The sequence below is a fragment of the Gossypium arboreum genome, chromosome 5 (assembly GCF_025698485.1).
Source record: "Gossypium arboreum isolate Shixiya-1 chromosome 5, ASM2569848v2, whole genome shotgun sequence".
NCBI classification, from domain to species: domain Eukaryota; kingdom Viridiplantae; phylum Streptophyta; class Magnoliopsida; order Malvales; family Malvaceae; genus Gossypium; species Gossypium arboreum.
Genome location: NC_069074.1, coordinates 29,871,153 through 29,889,992, shown reverse-complemented (window position 1 = coordinate 29,889,992; position 18,840 = coordinate 29,871,153). Strand labels below are relative to the sequence as shown.

The 18,840-nt window shown below is 32.9% G+C and overlaps 3 protein-coding genes across 6 annotated transcripts; all 3 read right to left on the bottom strand.

Moving 5' to 3' along the window:
• Positions 1 to 1,807: 1,807 nt before the first annotated feature.
• On the bottom strand, positions 1,808 to 5,537 carry LOC108450447 (uncharacterized). 3 transcript variants are annotated; one of them, XM_053027471.1, is made up of 6 exons: positions 5,117 to 5,537; positions 4,493 to 4,554; positions 3,678 to 3,768; positions 3,187 to 3,283; positions 2,392 to 3,102; positions 1,808 to 2,180 (listed from the first exon to the last, which is right to left on the bottom strand). In XM_053027471.1, the coding sequence occupies exons 1-5, from the start codon at positions 5,329 to 5,331 to the stop codon at positions 2,401 to 2,403; spliced, it is 1,167 nt and encodes a 388-aa protein (XP_052883431.1). In that variant the 5' UTR covers positions 5,332 to 5,537; the 3' UTR covers positions 1,808 to 2,180; positions 2,392 to 2,400. The 3 variants fall into 3 exon arrangements, with proteins under 3 accessions (XP_052883431.1, XP_052883430.1, XP_017603566.1); XM_053027470.1 differs by having other exon boundaries at positions 2,399 to 3,102; XM_017748077.2 differs by having other exon boundaries at positions 1,808 to 3,102.
• Positions 5,538 to 7,866: 2,329 nt separating this feature from the next.
• Positions 7,867 to 9,440, bottom strand: LOC108451452 (receptor-like protein EIX1). Its single transcript, XM_017749140.1, has 2 exons — positions 9,046 to 9,440; positions 7,867 to 8,944 (listed from the first exon to the last, which is right to left on the bottom strand). The coding sequence occupies exons 1-2, from the start codon at positions 9,438 to 9,440 to the stop codon at positions 7,867 to 7,869; spliced, it is 1,473 nt and encodes a 490-aa protein (XP_017604629.1).
• A 583-nt stretch (positions 9,441 to 10,023) lies between these two features.
• Positions 10,024 to 14,047, bottom strand: LOC108453854 (E3 ubiquitin-protein ligase DIS1). 2 transcript variants are annotated; one of them, XM_017752201.2, is made up of 5 exons: positions 13,537 to 14,047; positions 13,210 to 13,283; positions 12,162 to 12,391; positions 11,104 to 11,490; positions 10,024 to 10,532 (listed from the first exon to the last, which is right to left on the bottom strand). In XM_017752201.2, exons 3-5 carry the CDS (start codon positions 12,366 to 12,368, stop codon positions 10,212 to 10,214), a joined length of 915 nt encoding a protein of 304 aa, XP_017607690.1. In that variant the 5' UTR covers positions 12,369 to 12,391; positions 13,210 to 13,283; positions 13,537 to 14,047; the 3' UTR covers positions 10,024 to 10,211. The 2 variants fall into 2 exon arrangements, with proteins under 2 accessions (XP_017607690.1, XP_017607691.1); XM_017752202.2 differs by having other exon boundaries at positions 13,217 to 13,283.
• Between the last annotated feature and the right edge of the window lie 4,793 nt (positions 14,048 to 18,840).

Genomic DNA, 18,840 nt, shown 5'->3' with positions numbered 1-18,840 from the left:
ATAGAGTTATTGTTAAAGTTCAAACACCTAAAGGTAAGTGAAAGAAGAATTAAATATATATTTCTAGGATATGCACATAATAGTAAGGCATATAGGTTCATGGTAATTGAACCAAATAATTCAATTTTAATTAATGCTGTTATTGAATCTAAGAAATGTTATTTTTATGAAAATAGATTTAATTTTATTTCAAGATAATTACAACAACAATATTTAATTCATTCTTCAAATGAGAACAAGATTCTATTGGAACAAGTTGATAATAATGATGAATTTTATCAAGAATTAATAAGAAGTAAAATGATTAAAATGAAAAATTTTATTATGTTCCTTGTAGAAGGTAAAGGAAAAGTATAGGTAATAAGGTACCTTATTGTTATAATACGGAAGTTAATCTTATTACATTTGAAGAGACAATAAAATCTGAAAATTCTGCTTTTTGAAAAAAAAAAGTTATAAATGATGAGTAGATTCAATAATAGAAAATCAAATTTGGATCTTAATTAATCTTTCACAGGTGTCCAAATCAATAGGTTATAGATCTTCAAAAACAAGATGAAGGTCAATGGAACCATTGGTAAATTTAAAGTGATGTTGGTAGCCAAAAGTTTTACACAAAGGCAAGGTATTCATTACTTTAATACTTATGCTCGTGACAAAAACTCCCCAAAGAGTATGGACCTTTTTTGTGACTGCTTGTTTGGAATAAACTATTGACAAATGAGGAGCGCACACAAAGATGTATGACTATTTTTCCCTTTTGGTGAACAATGTGGAAAGGCAGTGGAATAAAAAATTCATGCTGTGAGAGATTGTGATTTCGCCCAGTTTGTGTGGAGGTCATTAATACCTATGACCAGTTGGAATTCTTTAATTTACATGTTGGGTGTTGGGTACACTAGAATATCTTAAATGAAGGGAATTTAAGCTTTGACGGGGCAAATGGCCAACTTTTTCTCAATTGTGGCCTAATTTCTTTGGAAAAATTGTAATGAATTCATTTTTAATAATGCTAGTAAAAGTAGCCATGAACTTATTGCCTCGACTCTTGCTTGGGCAAAGTCTTTTGGTTTTAGTGATAATATGGAATAGTTGGCCTATTTTTCTAAAACGGAACAAGGGTGGTAGCATCCTGATTTAGGCTAGATCAAGATTAATGTCGATGGATCAATACCAATGAGCAATACCAAAGCAACAATAGGAGGAGCTGTGAGAGGTGCAAATGGGAATTGGTTAACGAGTTTTGCAATGATAATAGGGGTGTCTGATGTATTTCAGATTGAGGCACGAGCAGTTGTTGAAGGGTTGAAGTTGGCTTGGTCAAAGGGTTTCAATCAGGTAAAGGTTAATTGTGATAATGCAATGTTAATAGATACTATTCAAAATGGTTTCGCATCAATTAGTAATATTGCAAAAGTCCAATTAATACATGAATGGTGCACTAAAGATTGAAAAGTAAGGTTTAGATATGTTTTGAGAGACAGTAATACGGTAGCTAATAGTTTGGCCAAGGCAACAGTAAGGAAGTTAAACCAATCAGTTCTTCTCACATATCCACCACAGTATATTACGAGATTAGATTGATGTTAATAATTCACTGCATGAGGAGGCCTCTATCCCCATACATTCCTAGTTTTTAGGCATGTATTTTCTATTTTCTATGAAAAAAATTAATAATTCATATTATATAAATTCTAAAATATTTATTCGTGTATTTCTTTTATTATCATGTTATATTTTTATTATATTATATCCAAATAACCAAGCAATAAAAATCCAAACAGCATAAAAATGAAGAATAAAGAAATGAAAGTAAATAAATTTATATCTTACATTTAAATTGATTACACTAAAATGGTTGCAGTATCAACAACACTCAACTTCTCCACTAAGCACAAATGAGAAGAGAGCCTAAATTACAACAATAAATTTAAGCCTTTTTATACATAAGAAATTACAATCCGCAGTCTAAAAAAAATTATAGAAATCGAAATTCAAACTCAAAACCTATTAAATTCGGGTAGAAATTGCAGCCTGCAACTTCAAACCCTAGACCGGTTAAATGCCACCTTTTACAGTGGTGACATGAACCGACCGAGCTAGTTTATGCTATCACTAAGCCTAAAACGGGGCGGAAAATTCAAATCATCACTGCATTTTTATACAAAAGAAATCGCAGCCTGCAGTTCAAAAATAAAGGAAAGGATTGTAGACATTGAAATTAGAACTCCAGACCAACTAAATGTTACCTTTCTAAAATGACTGCATCAACTAACTCGGCTAAATTTAAGCCACTGTTACTAAGTCTAAAAGGGGTGGAAAATTCAAACCATCGCATAACTTAACAGGTTAACCTAAGACTAGTAATCTATCGTTGTGGGAATAATATACCGCTTACAGTTATAAGTCTTCAATCTGCTCCAGGGAAGAGAAATGTGCATCAACTTTGTTGAGAGTTTCTTGATCAATTTCCATCGATGCGAACAATTTCGGCATTGGATAATTTGCTACTTTTCCAGGAGTTGTGTCGTTCTTTATGTCCTGCTCGTTCAACGTGTCGGGATCTTTAATTTCTGTTGGAGTAGACACTGTGCTTTGATTGTAAAGTTGTGCTTTCATCTCTAGACAAGATTTTATATCCTCTTCATTTCGAGCTTTGTTCAACTTGTCCATGATATCACTTAACATCGAAGATCTCTCGACCCACAAGGGATTTGCCTTCTTCAACCTATTATCAAGTTTATTTTGATCATCTGGATCAGTAGCTCCATTGTTAGGTTCACTTTTCTGAAGCTTTTTTATTCCCTGGTCAACAATTTGCAGTATCCTCTTTCTGGTGTTATCAGATCTCACAGGATTCGATCTTAGTGCCAACTTCAGACCTGAAGTCATTGCCAAGGTCTCGTCTTCCTGTGAAGTGGAGCTAGGCTTAGACTCTTCATCCTCATCAGACCCGTCTTGCATAGGTTTTGTAGAAAAGACTTCCTCAAGTAAACTAACATTCTGCATGTACCGGTCAAAAGCATCGTTTTCAATTTCAATATTTCTGTCCTTGAATTCCTTCAACTTGGAAAACCTCCATTCATTTAAGGCAACAGCATCCTGAAATAGTGCACAGGTTAAGGCTTATAAAGTAATATATCAAGCTTGAACAAGAGTATCTGTTTACAGTAAACAGTACCATACCTTTCTTGTCAGGTGTTTCTTCGTGCGGACCTGCAGATTGTCAAACTGTGCAAAAGCATTGGAAAGTTGCCGAAATGAGGGAACCCTTAAGGGAGTCCTGAACAACATTCATCATGTGAGAAGTCAGCCACAAGTCAAATGACAAACTCAAAAATCAATTTAAAGCTCAGAAAGATAGCGTTGAAAAACTCATGCAGACAATAATGAAGTCAGTAACTCAAAGAGTGAAAAACAGAACACTATGGGGGTCCTGAAGGCTTTACAAGAAACCAAAAACAAGTGAGAAACTACATGCATGCCTAACAAAGTTTGGCAACTATATTCTTCACAGTGGCTGTTTCACATAGAAAGTGACATTGCTTGTAGAGAAATATGCTTCTTCGATTTTGTCCCATTCTTTCAGTTTTGATTGCTAGATACAAGATAGACTTCTATGCCCAAATCAAATATGAAAACTACATGCATATTGTTAGTGGATTTTTTATACTTACGCTTGAGAAGAAGCCTGAGTTGACTTCTGGTCCGATGACGGAGTGCTTGAAGACGGTGTCTTCTCTGGAAAAGCTGAATTTGACTTTAAAACTGAAATTGCAATATAAATCAGAAAGTTAGTTACTTATGATGCTCATTGCTTCATTCCTTGACAATACATATATCCTCTCAACTATCCAGTCTTCAAAAATATTTGCAGCTTCATTTTGCAGACAACGACAACTAATTATGTTGTCAAAAATTTCCCCCTTGATATCAAGTAAAAAGGGGAAACTATATGACCATGCTTTTAGAAATAAGTACAAACCTAAGCTTATCATATTGCTAGCCTTGAATAGGAGATATGGCCATTCCAACAAAATTAAAATGTTTAATCTTGTGACTCAAGGTACATGACCTGACCTATGTTGCTCTGACTTTTTAATTTGCTAGAAGTACTCATATCCAACACTTACACCCACCACATTTCTGGACATAGGTATGCGGATATGACCCTTCAAAGACCCTCTAAATACTTAGAAAAACTTAATGAACATACCCATATCCAACACTCACACTCAAGTCCAATAACATAGCATATGACTACCAAGAAGAATCCTTGTGTCTTTATAATGTGTTCCAAGATAACATCCCTTCTAGCCATCTTCAACATGATTTGTACTTTATATCCACCACCCACAGACCCTAAAACTCTGACTTCTTCCCGATAAGTAATCACAAAATTGGATATCATCCCGTTACCAAAAACATCTGATTTGACAATAACAAAAACGAACTAGTTTTTCAAGTTTCTTGATTGATAATATGTCCATACCATGAATATGGCATGGATTTTGTGCTTTCGAGCAACAACTCTTGCACGAGCGATACGGACACCTGCAGAAATAATTTGAGAAACAAGAGTGATTTGATGGGTAAATTTTAACAGTCATTGGATTGTTGTACACTCTTCCAAAATAAAATGATAATAATAATCGAACAGCTAATTCAAGTAATCCTGTCAACTTCATAAGTTAATTACATAATTATTCAGTAGACAGGTATCAACTATAAGTTATTTGTGGAGATTACATGGTTTACTACTTGCAACTTTTAACCAAACAAAATCCAAATAACAAAATTGACAACCAACCTAAGTAACAAGCATCTAGCTTAGGGAGGTCAAAACAGGTTTTAAATTAAAAAACTTGGAAAATACCAATAAAGTAAGCCAAAACAAAAACAAAAAACGGCACAAGACCAGTACAGTACTATCTATTTTGATCTTGCTGTTTCAATTGATAATATTTCCTAGAATCATTTGTTCTTTTGGGGAGAATTACTAAATTCCAAATTGAAATAAACCTAAATCCCAATTGCCACCAAAAAGAACTCCTAACTAAACAAATTCTTCTTTTTAAAGCATTATATGAAGATAGAAAAAGAGAATTTGGATTACCTGGAGCGAGCAACATTGCCACACTGAATACATTTGGGTTTATTAAGCCCTCGCTGTGTCTTAGGAGGAGTATCCATACGCTGAAACGGTGGAGGAGGAAGAGGCGTCGCTGTTACCCCAGCAGCAGCAGCTGTAGCCGTCGTCGATGTCGACTTGATAGCGGCGGCGGTTGTTTCGCTGATGCTTTTCGTCACGGCTGGCGAAGAGGCCGCCATTTTTGGGCACGTGACTTTCGTTCTTACTGTCTTTGATTCTTGTTTGATGAATCGGATGTGATAGCACGTGACCTCTCCGGAATTAAAATCTTCGGAGAGTTTGGGATTTGGGGAGGAAAATTTGATTTCACAAAATAGGAAAGGGAAATTAGGGATATTTTAAAATTTCATAATATGGGGCTGAGCCTCCACCCATTTTTCCTCATAAAAGAGACCCAAAACAAGCCCAAATTTTTTATTTCGTAAAACCCTTTTTTTTTATTAATATTTAGTTGATTATTTTTTTGTGTGTTAAATTATAAAATAAAAATTAAAAATTAAAAATATGCTCTAAATTGTTATACATTTCATGTATTTGGAATTTAGTTCTCCTGCTTTTCAATTTAAAATTCAAGTTCAATCGTTACTATCATTAAATTTCTTTTATTAAATTCATGAGATATTTTGAAATTAAAAAAAATTCACTTGATTCACATGTAATAATAAAATAAGTTTAAAAATTTTTATCTAGATTTCTAAAATACTCAATTGAACTTATCATGATAAAATCAATTTTTTGTTGGAATAGTCTTAAGAAAAATTGATGTCAGCATTAATATTAACTATTATAAAAAAATATACAGACCAAATTATGACAAAATTATTATATATAGATTAAATCTCAAGTTTCAATATAGTATAAGAGTCAAAACTGAAATTTGACTATAGTCTTATAGTATAAAAAAATGAGAAGCCATGTGTAATCCTCTAAAACACTCATGTATTCAAATTAGATATAATCAATAATGTTTTAATTGAAAATTTACTAATATTAATTTGAACTAATTAATAATATTATAAAAATATAGAGGTTAGAAACTAGGTATAAAGATTAAAGCTTAAAATTTGACATAATAGAAGGACCAAAGTGACATTTAACCATTTGTTTATAATGTTGAAATATAAGACCTATCCACGTGTCGACAAAAGGAAAGTCCGTTAACCTTATATACAATTATTTATATATATGATGATAAAAGAAAAGAGATGTTTAACCTAGATGGAAAAGCAGTCGCAGAGCCTCATTTAAATTTTTTATAATTTATAAAATTTTAAATTAATAATGAAAAAATCACATTTTAATCTTAAATTATAAAAATATAATTTATTAAAATGGTGAAATTGGGACGGTGCGTCTCTACCTCTTAAACATGTTCTGCAATCTTGCCCAATAAGAAGGTGACGTAGAGTGAGTCCTTAATTTGTCCAGGAACTGAAAAAATGCACATCTCCAAGAGCGCTTCTACAGTAAAGCAGTAAAAACTCCCCAGAACCCCATCCAGAATCCAACTCCAATTCCTGAATTCATCTCCATTTTCAAGTTTATTATGATCTGGTTTGATCAGATTCGTATCATCTTCTGTGCATTGCACCGTAATTTGAGACCCGCAAAGTGCCCGATTACCCACAAATGCTGAAGCATCAAAAGTCTGGAGTTTAGTGCTTGATGGGATTCTTCCTGACAAGTTATTATACGACAAGTCCAAGTAACTCAAGAAAGTTAGATCAGCCATGGTGACCGGGATTCTACCTGACAAATGGTTTTCTGACAAATCAAGTGACTCTAATTGTTTCAACTGATTGATGTTGTGAGGGATCAAACCAGTCAAACCATTTCTAGACAAGTTGGGTGCAACCAGTTCAAACAGACTTGTTATCTCATTGGGAATCTCTCCAGTTAATTTGTTGCTTGAAAGATCAATGACTCTGAACGGTCCAAGATATCTTTCATATTCATACTCGTTTCCTTTCTATCTATGATCTAACCCTTGCCTTTTCAACATAGCTGTAGCCTGTACGCCTAAACAAGAAACCGAAAACATACTCGAAAATCCGACCACCACCATAGGTATAAACTCGTTTTTGAGCCATGGCGGTAAGATTGTTTAGGCATGATGGTATTGTTCCAGAGATACTGTTTTGAGATTGGTCCAAGATCTGCATGTGTGCCAGCCGGCAAAAGTTGGCAGGTATCCTTCCATTGAAGTCGTTAGCTTGTAGGCTAAGGAATACCAAAGATGGAAGGTTTTAACCTATCCAGGCTGGTATATTTCCAGACAATCTATTACTGCTTAGGTCCAAAAAGATTTAAGTTACTGCAATCCTTCAAAGATAGAGGTATCTCTCCAGAGAAACTGTTATTGTGTAAATTAAGAGCTTTAAGTGAAAACAGTGATCCCAAAGATGTCGGAATTTCCCCTGAGAAGTTGTTATTATCTAAATTCAGAACTAGAAGTTGAAACAAGCACTCAGAAAGCTCTCCAGACAAAAGGTTGCCAGAAATCTCAAGAAAAGTCAAATACTTACTCGTGATCTTACAAACAGGATCGAGCGATCCGGTGAACCTATTTTTGACAAGATTCAACACATTAATATAAGGTAAGAGTGGCAACGGACCATCAGACATGTTAGAACTCAAGTCCATTTCAGTGATGAACAGAGTGTTGGGTGATAATAGGTCTGACAGAATGCCACTCATCTGGTTATTAGAAAGATTCAAGAAATACAAGTAATGGTGTCTGAAATTCCAGCACCAGAGATATCTAGATGCTGTAAATCATTTTGAGCTTGAAGCCATTTTGGGAAGTATGGCCCCACTTTGCAAAACGATAGAGAAAGATGTCTCAACCGAAAAGGGGCAACCCAGTCACTTCTGAAATTTAGAGTTAAATGGTTCAAAGATAAGTCGAGTGACAGCAATTCGGTGAGATTTTCAAAAAGGGTTTTAGATATGATACCTCCCATGGAATTCCGAGAAGCAAGCAAATGCTTAAGCCTAGACAGGCACTCCAAACTTTCAGTCACTGTCCCGTTGAACCTGTTGTGACTGATATCCAACTCTTCCAAAGACATGAAAGCAGTATTACAGAAATTGGGTAATGGACCAGTAAGTTGGTTGCCATCCAGGACCAAGACAACAAGCTTGGAACAGTTGGAAGAAGCTAGACTAAAGCCTTCTGATAAAGAGCCATTCAATTGATTATGGGAGAGAGAGAGTGTATTTGTCAAGGAAAGAAACCTTGTAAAATCAGGCAATGGACCTTGAAGGCTGTTCCAATCCAAGTTGAAAATCTCCAATGAACTCTCTATGCACGGAGGCAACCGGGGAAACAAGCCAGTCAAGTTGTTACGGGAAGGGTCCAATGTTTTTAAAGTACATATGTTCCCAATAAATCCTTGAATCCCATCTCCAAGTTGATTGTCCGTGAGATAAAGATGTTGAAGGGAAGCCATGTTCCTGAAAATCCCTGGAATTGAGGCTTGGATCAAGTTATTATATTCAAGGTTAAGTTCAGCAAGGTTGCTACTTATATTGGTCAACCATTTCAATGCAGAAGAAGAAGAAAGCCTGTTTCTGGAGAGATTATTGACTCTAATAGGAGATGCAAAAGAACCGTTTAGAGGTTGGGACAATATTGTACCATGAAGGCCACACGACCTCAACTGCAAATTCTCTAGATGAAGAGGGAGCTTATTCACTAATTTCAGCCAACTGTTTTCTCCAACATGGTTGGAACTAAGGTCAAGATATTTTAGAAAAGATAGATGGTAAAGCCAATCAAAGCTTGTAACGCTATAATTATTGCCACGAGATCAAGGAACTCCAATCTTGAAAGATTCCCCAGCTGGTTAAGTATTCTCCGACTTAATCCAGCATTGGCAATGTTTAGGTACCTTAATCTGCTCAAGGAATCATTGAAATCCGGAAACTGACTGCTCCCAAAATCATTATCACTGAGATATAGAAAATTCAAATGCTGAAGTTGAAGCAGTGAAGGATTAATGGTACCTCTCAGCGGTTCATCACTAAAGGAAGGACGAAGATCAAGCTTGGTTCGCTGGTTGCATCCGACACCTTTCCACTGACAACAATCACGAATTCCCCAAGAAGAAAGTAGTCCATGATCATCGACCAGGCTTTGCTTCAACGCCAGTAGAGCTTGTCTCTCCTTGTCTTTGCATAGGATTCTATCTTCTCGTGCACTTAGGTTACAGCCATTAGCAAATTTGATGCGCAAGAATAGCCCAAGAAACAAGACTAGAAGCTGAAACAACCTTCTGGAGCTCATTCTCTTCAGATTCATCAAATTGCTACACAAAAAAAAACATTATGACTCTTTGCTTAATTTTAAGACTTTCATACAAACCAAATCAATTGGGTATATCACCACTCATCAACCGAGACTATATGAGTAGTGAAATTATAGAATCCCATTCCTTTTCACATCATAATAATAAATATTAATACTGTACATAAAATCTAAAACATATAATAAGATTTGAATCTAAAACAACATAATTTTTATAGCCTTTCAATATTTCCATTTCAATTAAAATCTCATTACTTTTATCAATTATATATATTCATTATTTTTCACCCTTATAATCTAGTATAACTTATATACCTAACAGTATGCTTAAGTGTCACTTTCTACATATATATTTTTCAAACTTCAACTCGGGTTACATGTTTTGTTGTTAAAATATTATTTATAAATATTTTATAATTAAATTTAAATTATATTTTTATTATATTATATTAAATTTTAATTTTGGTTCAAGATTCAAATTACCTATTTTATTATTTAAAAATACTTTTATCTGAGCCTTTTTTGTAGGATCCAATAATATTAACATAAGGAATATAGGAAATGGATAAACTAATTGGCATAAAAATATAAAAGCTACATCTTCCAATTATATCCCATACATACTGCATAACGCAAAGAGAGCTTGCCTCCTACAAAACCCCAAACAAATTACATGACTAAATGATACCCAAATCAAACATTCTACTTGCCATCACAACATGACAGATTCAATGGATACTACAGCCCCCATCACTGCTCTTTCCATATCCTTCCTGTCACTCTAAGCTTCAATTCTTTCCGGTCTCCCCCAGAGAAGAACAGAGCCATGTTGCGTTGTATTATGAGACCATCGAAACTGTCACGCACCTTTCTATGACTATCCCTTATGCTTCTTGGCACCCCTTGCCAAATCATCTTTCTCCCATTCCCACCCACTTCGAGGCTGTAGCTATAGTTCTTTGCCTCGTTATCGTCACCCATAAACCGCAAGAATGCTATGTAGACGGGAGAGATTCCGAGCTGGAAGGCTTCAAAATGTAGGCAAAAGTACTGACCAAAGCAACTGAAAACCTAAAATTGTGCAAACAAATCCAACTATTAGTGACATACTTCCTCTCAAAATCCTTTAAATTATAATCCAAAACAACAAAGTTAACTCTATTGAATATCATTGACCAAAAGAAAGAACAATTTATTATTCAAGTAGAAATCAACCAAGTAAGATACTCCAATTTTTTACAGGAAAGTTTTGTTACTTGAGAGTAGGATGCTAGTGTCTGACACGAAAATAAATTTTTGCTAAGCTTTTTCCATGTGCTTGGAGAGTCTTGAGGGTATGGGGACTCCAAGCAACATAGAAACAAAGCCACTTTAATAATTTCAGATCTCCACTGATAAGGTTGTTTTCAATGGTAGAATAATAGGGGAAACCACTGGTATATACGTTATATGATTCTCTAACCATTGTGAACCATATCTTTTATAAATTTCAGATCCCCACTATGATTGTTTTCAATGGTATGTACTTTATAAATTTCCGGTTCTTGAATTTGCATAAACGGTAGAATAATTCCTCTTCTAGAGGGTTAGAGAGAAACCAAAATGTGATTAGAAATGCTGAGCGAGGATAAAGCAATAATACCGTTAGCATCCATGTAGCATTCTCAACTTCATGCGGGTTTGATTTGACATAACGGTGATTGAAAGTGCTCCCATTGTGCATGTCAACTTTGTGATCATCTTTCAGATGGGCCACAAGATAAGGAATATCACCTATGACACTGCATTCTGACCCAGCATAGGGGCAGCTATATGGCCTATAAGAACATTGGGACTCATGTTTTAGCTTACTGTAATACGGATAGATGCCTATGCACCCAAAACTCTGGTATTTGCAGGGAAGCTCAAGAGATGCAGCAACCTTCTCCAACGCAAGACACCTAATATTACCAAGTTCATGTCTGCATGTGGGGCACCGGTTGTGCACCCTTGGCTTGCAACCAGAACACAATGTGTGTCCATTTGAACACTGCATTAAAAATAAAAAAATCAGCAGTTAGTCTACAATGTTCATGTTAATTTCACTATTAAGAGATGCAACAAAATACAATAATACATAATATATTCACAAGCCAATAAAGAGCACAATGATAAAGGAATTTCATTCCATAGTGCAGCTAAGTATACATTACAGCTGAGATGGATGCTCTCATTATCAGAGTGGATTTGGCTCTTCTGACAGAAGAAGTTTCCATTTAGCAGTCCTTCAAAAGGAGCTATTTTAAATATATATATAGAGATTAGGTTCTTGATTGGATCCATCCTAGCCATGGAATGCTAACATGTTTTGTCTTAGCTTCTTGGTTAAAACCATGAGGGCTAGGTAAGTAATGATCAGCAACCAGAAGTAAAACAAGACGAAAAACGTCAAAAGAACTTCAAACGTAAAATATTGAACCTATGTCACCATATTAATGTGTGAGGTTAAATCAATACAGCCGATGGCAAGTGTATGCAGAATAGAATCAACTTGTAAATAGACATTGTTTGCTAAGAAATCCTTAAGATGATTTGTACAAGTAACGTAATTTGAAACTGATATTATGGATAGAAACCGATTCCACAAGACAAAATATAGAATGTGCAAGTAAACAACTTCATGGAAGCAATCACTGGTTATAAGGTTTCATATGATCAAACCTGATGAATTGGAGGGTACATTGCATTTAAGCAAACAGGGCACTCCAGCAGCTCACGAACGCTGCTAGACACAGTCACATTAGGTTTAATAGCAGCTTGAGTAGGATCATTAACGGCTTCGCAATCCATAATGTCGTCATTTTGTGGAGGATCAATAACCTCAGGCTTACTTTGCAAGTCGTCAAAAAATGGATTCACAGATGCCATGATAGTAGCAAAGCACGTCTAAACTGAAAATACAAACAAAAATGCAAGAAATTAGTTAGCATTCTGCTTACTACAAAATGTTTTATACAAATCAAATTCAAAGATCAGTTCATTGTTCCACCCATCATCACTAACCATCATGAAACAATATCAAATACTTAACAAATAATGGGTAAAAAGCATGTTCCTCGCTTAAAAAGGATAATAATGTCACATTTAGATGAAACTAGTGTAGGATCATTCTTAATAACAGTTTAATACAATCCCTTCTACGAAACCAACCTTAGGACAACCGAACACAAAGGTCAATATTGATATTCTTTTAGCAAGTCATTTAAGAATCAACAGCATGAATAAAATTAGTCAGCATATGATTATATGAATCAAACCAGCCCATATTTGATCATTCAGAGTACTAACCAATTCATACAATCTTTTTTCTCCTAACCTGACAAGCAGGGTATCCAAACACAAAGATCAACTGATATTTACCTTTTTAACAAGTCATTAAAGAATCAACAACATGAATATAATTAATCAGCATTTGATTATTTGAATCAAACCAAGCTATGTTAGATCTATCACATTCACATACTAAACATTACATATAATGCTCAATTATATAATTATTTGAATCAAACCTAAAGATCAACAATTACCAAGCCATTTATGAATCAACAACATGAATATAATTAATCAACATTTGATTATTTGAATCAAATCTACCTATTTATCATTCAATAATAATAACTAAGGTTCATCAATGCACATCATCAAAAAACAGTTTCCACTAACAAAAAAACTGATAAAGAATTCAATCATTAAAACAAAGTATTCTTACCACCCACTTTTTAAACCCTCGATGCTTCCCCTTTTTTTTTTCTCTTAAATGTCACCAACCGGTCTGCATTCCACCTTAATTTACCACAAAAATAAACATTCATCAAAAAATCAGATTACAATTTTTTTTCACAAAAAATTCATAATTGTGAAGATCACAGGTTACAAACAATGTAGGTGAAATAATCAAATATCTTCCAAAAAAATCATTACCAAAAACCCTAAAAGAATCAAACAGATCTACAATATTCCAAAAGAGGAAACTTTATAACCAATATACGAAAAATTAATCTAGATACCAAAATACACAAAAAAGAAAATTACACACCTTCAGCTCAAAATCGAAAACCCATTTGAATTAAAAGGAAAAAAAAAAACAAAGAAAGAGGCCCAAGATGAAAACAAAGAAGAAGAAGTAGCAGCAGTAGCAGTAGTTTTTGAAGGAAATGGGCGGAAAAAAAAATATTTTTCCCCCTTAGGGGTGAGTTATGGTGTAATAAATAAGGACATAAATGGAGAATTTCAAATTAAAGAGAGAGGGGGAGCGTGGTGGGGATGCTTGGGAAATGGATTGGAGAGAGAAATTTCTCGAAAAATACAAAAAGAAAGAGAAAAAAGAAGTGTTTGAACTTGTCTGGCTTTTTGGTTTCGATAACTTCTAACGAAAAAAAAAAAACTATTTTTCTCTTTGAATGAATATGGATAAGGAGGCACGCACGCAAACGTGTGCGATTGGGATGAAGGATGTCACCCTTTAACGAACTGGGTTTCCATCATTTTTCTCAAGTCTTAATTTGAACCTTTAAGAACATCTCATCAACTTTCTACAATCAATTAGTCACTCATCTTTCTCTTAAGCAACAAACATCTCCACCGAGCCTTAAAAGTGAAAATAGGTATATTCAATTAGTCATAATTTTGATGTTTCACTACTTTTATATTGATTGTACTTTTTAAATTTCTTATACTTCTACACATAATATGTTTTCACTAGATCACTTTATAATCTATCACAAACCTGAAAGGGACAAGTGTTATATTGGAATACTAATTATACTAGTGTAACGTAGCTTCATTAAGCTTTATGCATCCTCGAGCAACCTTTTGCACTTCCAATGGTTACAAACCATTTGCACCTCTAATGGTTGCACACCACGTAGCACTAGGTGCACCCAATTGCGTCTTCCACTTAACTTGTTTAACTTGCACCCTACTAGAACATATTTTTTTTTATAAATAAGAACGTGTCCCTCTCATTAAAACACACTTTAGACACCACCATATACCTCAAAATACTCTTCTCTCGTTCATTTCTCACACATTAGTCTAAAAAGGATAAGCTCTCTTTCTCGATATTCTTAAGTTTTCTTTACATTCTCTTTATATTTTTATTTGATTATTGACTTGATCATTGAAGTGTGCTTTAAAGGAAAACCTCCAGTACCCTTAACTAAATATTAATCTTGTAGAACCATGGTAAGGGGAGTTGTTATGATCGATATTATCATGATGACTCCACCACTCACCTTCCAATAAGATCCATTTGGTGAGCCCCATCATCGTCGTCACATTCATCACGAATGTCAAACATATTCACAACACTTATTGTTTAGTCGTACTCATTGTCGTAGGCTAAGAACTTTCTCACTCGCAACAATACTATAATGTGAATAAGGACAAATATGCTAGTTGTGAAGCACTGCCAACTCAGTTTAATACAATGTAGGACTCCTTAACCAACAACCAATAAGAAGCAACTTTGGGGACCAAACATAGGGACAGGAGGCATTATCCCCTATGGGAGATCATCTTTCTCTTATCATCATCATATATCACCGATATCTTCAACCTCATTATTGATTTTTCTTTATTACCACGCTCTTTCACTGACTTAAGCATTAGAGAATGTCATTTTCCAAACTCGATCCGTATTAAAGTAAATAGAATTGATGTAACACATTTTTTTAAAAAATGGATTTAATTTAAATTTTTAAAATATTTCAAGTACGATTATAATTACAAACAATAAATATCTAAATCAACTATAATTAAAATCAAGCATTACAAAAAGCATAATCGAACTAATAACCTTATTATAGACAACCGACACATGTTTTAAGCAAAGTGGGAGTTGAACCCAGAATTTCAGCATCCCAAAGCCTCAACATTTACCAACACTGCTAAGATCTGTTTAAAGTTATGCAAATCAAACATCTTTAACTCTTATTTTGAGTAAAAGCAAAACTAATTGAGTTTTAAAAGAAAATATTATTGATTTGAATTTAACTCGGTCAATATTGATAGAGTTGAAAAAATTGAAAATCAGTTCAAATAGTAGTGTTTAATTTGATTTTGAATTGGTTTTATTAGATTCAAATTGATTTTAGTTTAATTATTGCTTAAATATATTTGAAAACCAATCCAAATCGAATCTATGTCAACCCTAATTATTGAGTTCAAGTGTTAGAATTATCAATTGAACTAAATCTAATCTATTACTTTTATCCATCAATATCTAATATATTAATCATTATCATGAAAATGCGTAGAACCCATTTATTAATATGAAAATTAAATATATATTGAATAATAATCGACATGAAGTAATAGAGAGAAGACAAACCCTTAAATTGTTCTACTTAAAGTAGCTTGCAAGGCTAATCTAAAACCTTTTTAATATGAAAACTTTAAACTTGAGTTGAAGAATGAGAATAAGCTCATTTTTATCCGGCTAATCAAGTGTAGAGAAAGAAAAGAAAAAACGCCCGTCTATTAAGGATTGAGTAGGGGGTTGGGCCTTGCTATGGATGACATTGCCGTCCAAAGACGCCCCTCATTTTCCGTCTTTACTCCTTTTAGGCATAATTGCAAAAAAAAACCCTCAATGTTTGGGGGTTTTTGGTTTTGTGCCCTTAACCTTTTTATTTTTTGATTGATACCCTTAACGTTACGATTTTTTAAGAAATCAGCCCAATTTTAACAGTCAACTCACGTTGACCATTAATAAAACTGTAGGTCAACATAATTGCCCATGTGATATGCCACATAAGAGCATGACGTCATAGATGATGTCATCTATTTAAAAAAAAAATTCTCATTTTCTCTCTTGCCAAACACCGCTTTTTTTTCTTCAAAATACATGGTTGCTGCCATTTTTTTCTCTCATGCCAAACACCATTTTTCTTTTTTAAAACATATGGTTGTCTCATTTTATTTACAAGAATCTCATGCACGCACTTACCAAAATTTACAATCCAGGTCAATAAAAAACTCAAATGTCACTACAAAAACTATCCTTACAAAAACCACCACCGCATACTGTTCTTACTTCAATAAAAATTTCCACGCTTTTCTTTTTCTTCTAGATCAACCTATTCAAGAACCCTGCAATGGCCAAACATATTCATTATTTTAACATCATATAACATAATATCTAAGTGAAAATCATAGTATTAAACGAATGTAAGGAAAAAAATAAAAATAATAATAAAAGAAGAAGAAGGCGATAGTGAACAAGTAAAATAGATCATTCTATTGATAATTGTAGCTGTTGAGATAAGATATGAGTTTTTCAAACCTTTAAGATTGGATCTAATTAGCATTTCTTTCGGTATTCAAAAATTTAATATTTCATCAAATCCAATAAGAGAAATTTATAAAAATAAACTATCCACAGCTATATAAAAATAACAAAAAAAACAAATGGGGTGAAAAAGAAAAGGAAAAAAACCAAATAAGAAAATCAAATGCTTACTAAAAGAAGGAGAAAAAATTTAAAAGAAAAACGAAGAGCATGAGACAACTTACAGCTATGAACAAAGGGGGAAGAACAAAGAAAAAACCCCAAAATCCCAAATAGATAAAACAACAGAACCAAATTCAAATTGCTTTAATCCTTAAGCAACTTGAGAATGAGAAAAAAAAGTTGGGAATTCACGATTTGGGAATTTGGGGATTCAATGAAGATTTGAGAGTTTATGGATTTGGAGGTTTATTGAATTTGGGAAATTAGGATTTTTTTGTTTTATGTTTATTAAATTTGTTTTATTTTTTTGCCACGTCAGCATTTTTATTTTAATGTCTGCCACATCATCAGTCAACTGGAATGCCACATAGACCAATTTTTTTGACGGTTGTTGACTAACAGTCAGTTAACAGTTACCGTTTGAACTAAGGTGATGTCTGAAAAATCAGTTATGTTAAGGGCCGATTTCAGAAAATAACAAGGTTAGGGGCATATATCCAAATGCCCCCAAAGTTTGAGGGCTTTTTTTGCAATTATGCCCTCGTTTTATCATATGCTTCCTTTTTTCAAACACCTTCCTACATATGTCAACTGTATGCAAAGTCAAAAGTTATTTATGAAAATCTTATTTCTTTAACGAATTTTAATTGAAATGACAAATGTTTTATGTATAAAATTTTAATAATATTCAGTTTGATTCTTAGATTGTTTTCGTTGTTTTATTATAATAATATTTTAATTTTGTTGATATATTAAATCAACGGATGTAAAGATTAAAATGATATAATTTTGGTCCAAAAGTAGAGAAGAAAAGATCCTCCTTCTTAAAATGTCTGTCGCCCTTAAGTCTATAGGGTTGGATCTCAGGTCAGATTGTTTTTATTATAATTATATAACAAATCTCTCTTTTTTTAATTATTCTTATTTTCTAATTGAATTTATGTTGAATTAATTTGTGTTCTGAATTTCATTAAAAGCATTATAATGGTAGATATTAATGTAATTGTACATATCAATTAAAGGAGCTCAATTATATTGTTAATTTTTTTTAAAAAAGAAGAAGAATAAAAGCAAAACAACATGCAACAATTATAATATTAGTTCAAGATAAATACAAACGTTATTTAAATTAAATTAATAAACATATTTAATAATAGTGATTGTTTGCTTCATATGTTATAAATTTATAGAAATTTTTAAAAATAATATAGTGTTATATTACCTCATCATTATTGAAAATATTATTTGATCACTCTCTAATGTCATTTTGTTTGAATATAACTCAATTTTGTTTCTTTGAAAACCATTGCTTTAATTCTCCATTCTTTTTATATGACTTTGACTTATTAATCCTAAAATTCTCCATTTTTATTGGTAATTTTTCTTAGATGCTACTTTAATAAATATACCTAATTATGGAATGTTATTTATAAAGTTAACTTAAAAATTTAATTGGTATATAGCTTTAATATTAATTAAGTGATAATTAAGATGCTTAAAATTCTATTAAAATAATTACTTTATTTTATATCAATAAAATTAACACAACTTTTTTAAGTGAAAATTTTAACTAATAATTGTAAATTAAATTATAATTATCATATTTTTATTTATATTTTATACTTAGAGTTCTATTCAAGTAATTACTTTATTTTTAAATTAGCAACTTTTTACACTAATAATTCTAAGTTAAATTATAATTATTTTTAAAATTAATCTATTAATAAAGGGCATTCTCATCGGTTCAAAGTTTTTTCAAATTTATGTTTTTATATATATTATAGATTACTTTTTAATTTTTTACAATTTTTTCGATTTTTATGTATTTATTGACATGACAATACCATTCAATTGATGATGTAACATGTATGCCACATGACTGGTCCA

What these genes read in the sequence shown, in the direction of transcription:
- LOC108453854 (XM_017752201.2), bottom strand. Translation starts at nt 12,368, where the DNA reads ATGGCATCTGTGAATCCATTTTTTGACGACTTGCAAAGTAAGCCTGAG. An exon ending in TGTACCCTCCAATTCATCAG is followed by an intron (nt 11,491 to 12,161) that starts GTTTGATCATAT and finishes TTTTTAATGCAG; the next exon opens with TGTTCAAATGGACACACATT. An exon ending in ATGCTACATGGATGCTAACG is followed by an intron (nt 10,533 to 11,103) that starts GTATTATTGCTT and finishes GCACAATTTTAG; the next exon opens with GTTTTCAGTTGCTTTGGTCA.
- LOC108451452 (XM_017749140.1), bottom strand. Translation starts at nt 9,440, where the DNA reads ATGAGCTCCAGAAGGTTGTTTCAGCTTCTAGTCTTGTTTCTTGGGCTA. An exon ending in GATTCCTTGAGCAGATTAAG is followed by an intron (nt 8,945 to 9,045) that starts GTACCTAAACAT and finishes CAATAATTATAG; the next exon opens with CGTTACAAGCTTTGATTGGC.
- LOC108450447 (XM_017748077.2), bottom strand. Translation starts at nt 5,331, where the DNA reads ATGGCGGCCTCTTCGCCAGCCGTGACGAAAAGCATCAGCGAAACAACC. An exon ending in ACTCAGGCTTCTTCTCAAGC is followed by an intron (nt 3,284 to 3,677) that starts GTAAGTATAAAA and finishes AATGTTGTTCAG; the next exon opens with GACTCCCTTAAGGGTTCCCT. An exon ending in AGAAACACCTGACAAGAAAG is followed by an intron (nt 3,103 to 3,186) that starts GTATGGTACTGT and finishes GCACTATTTCAG; the next exon opens with GATGCTGTTGCCTTAAATGA.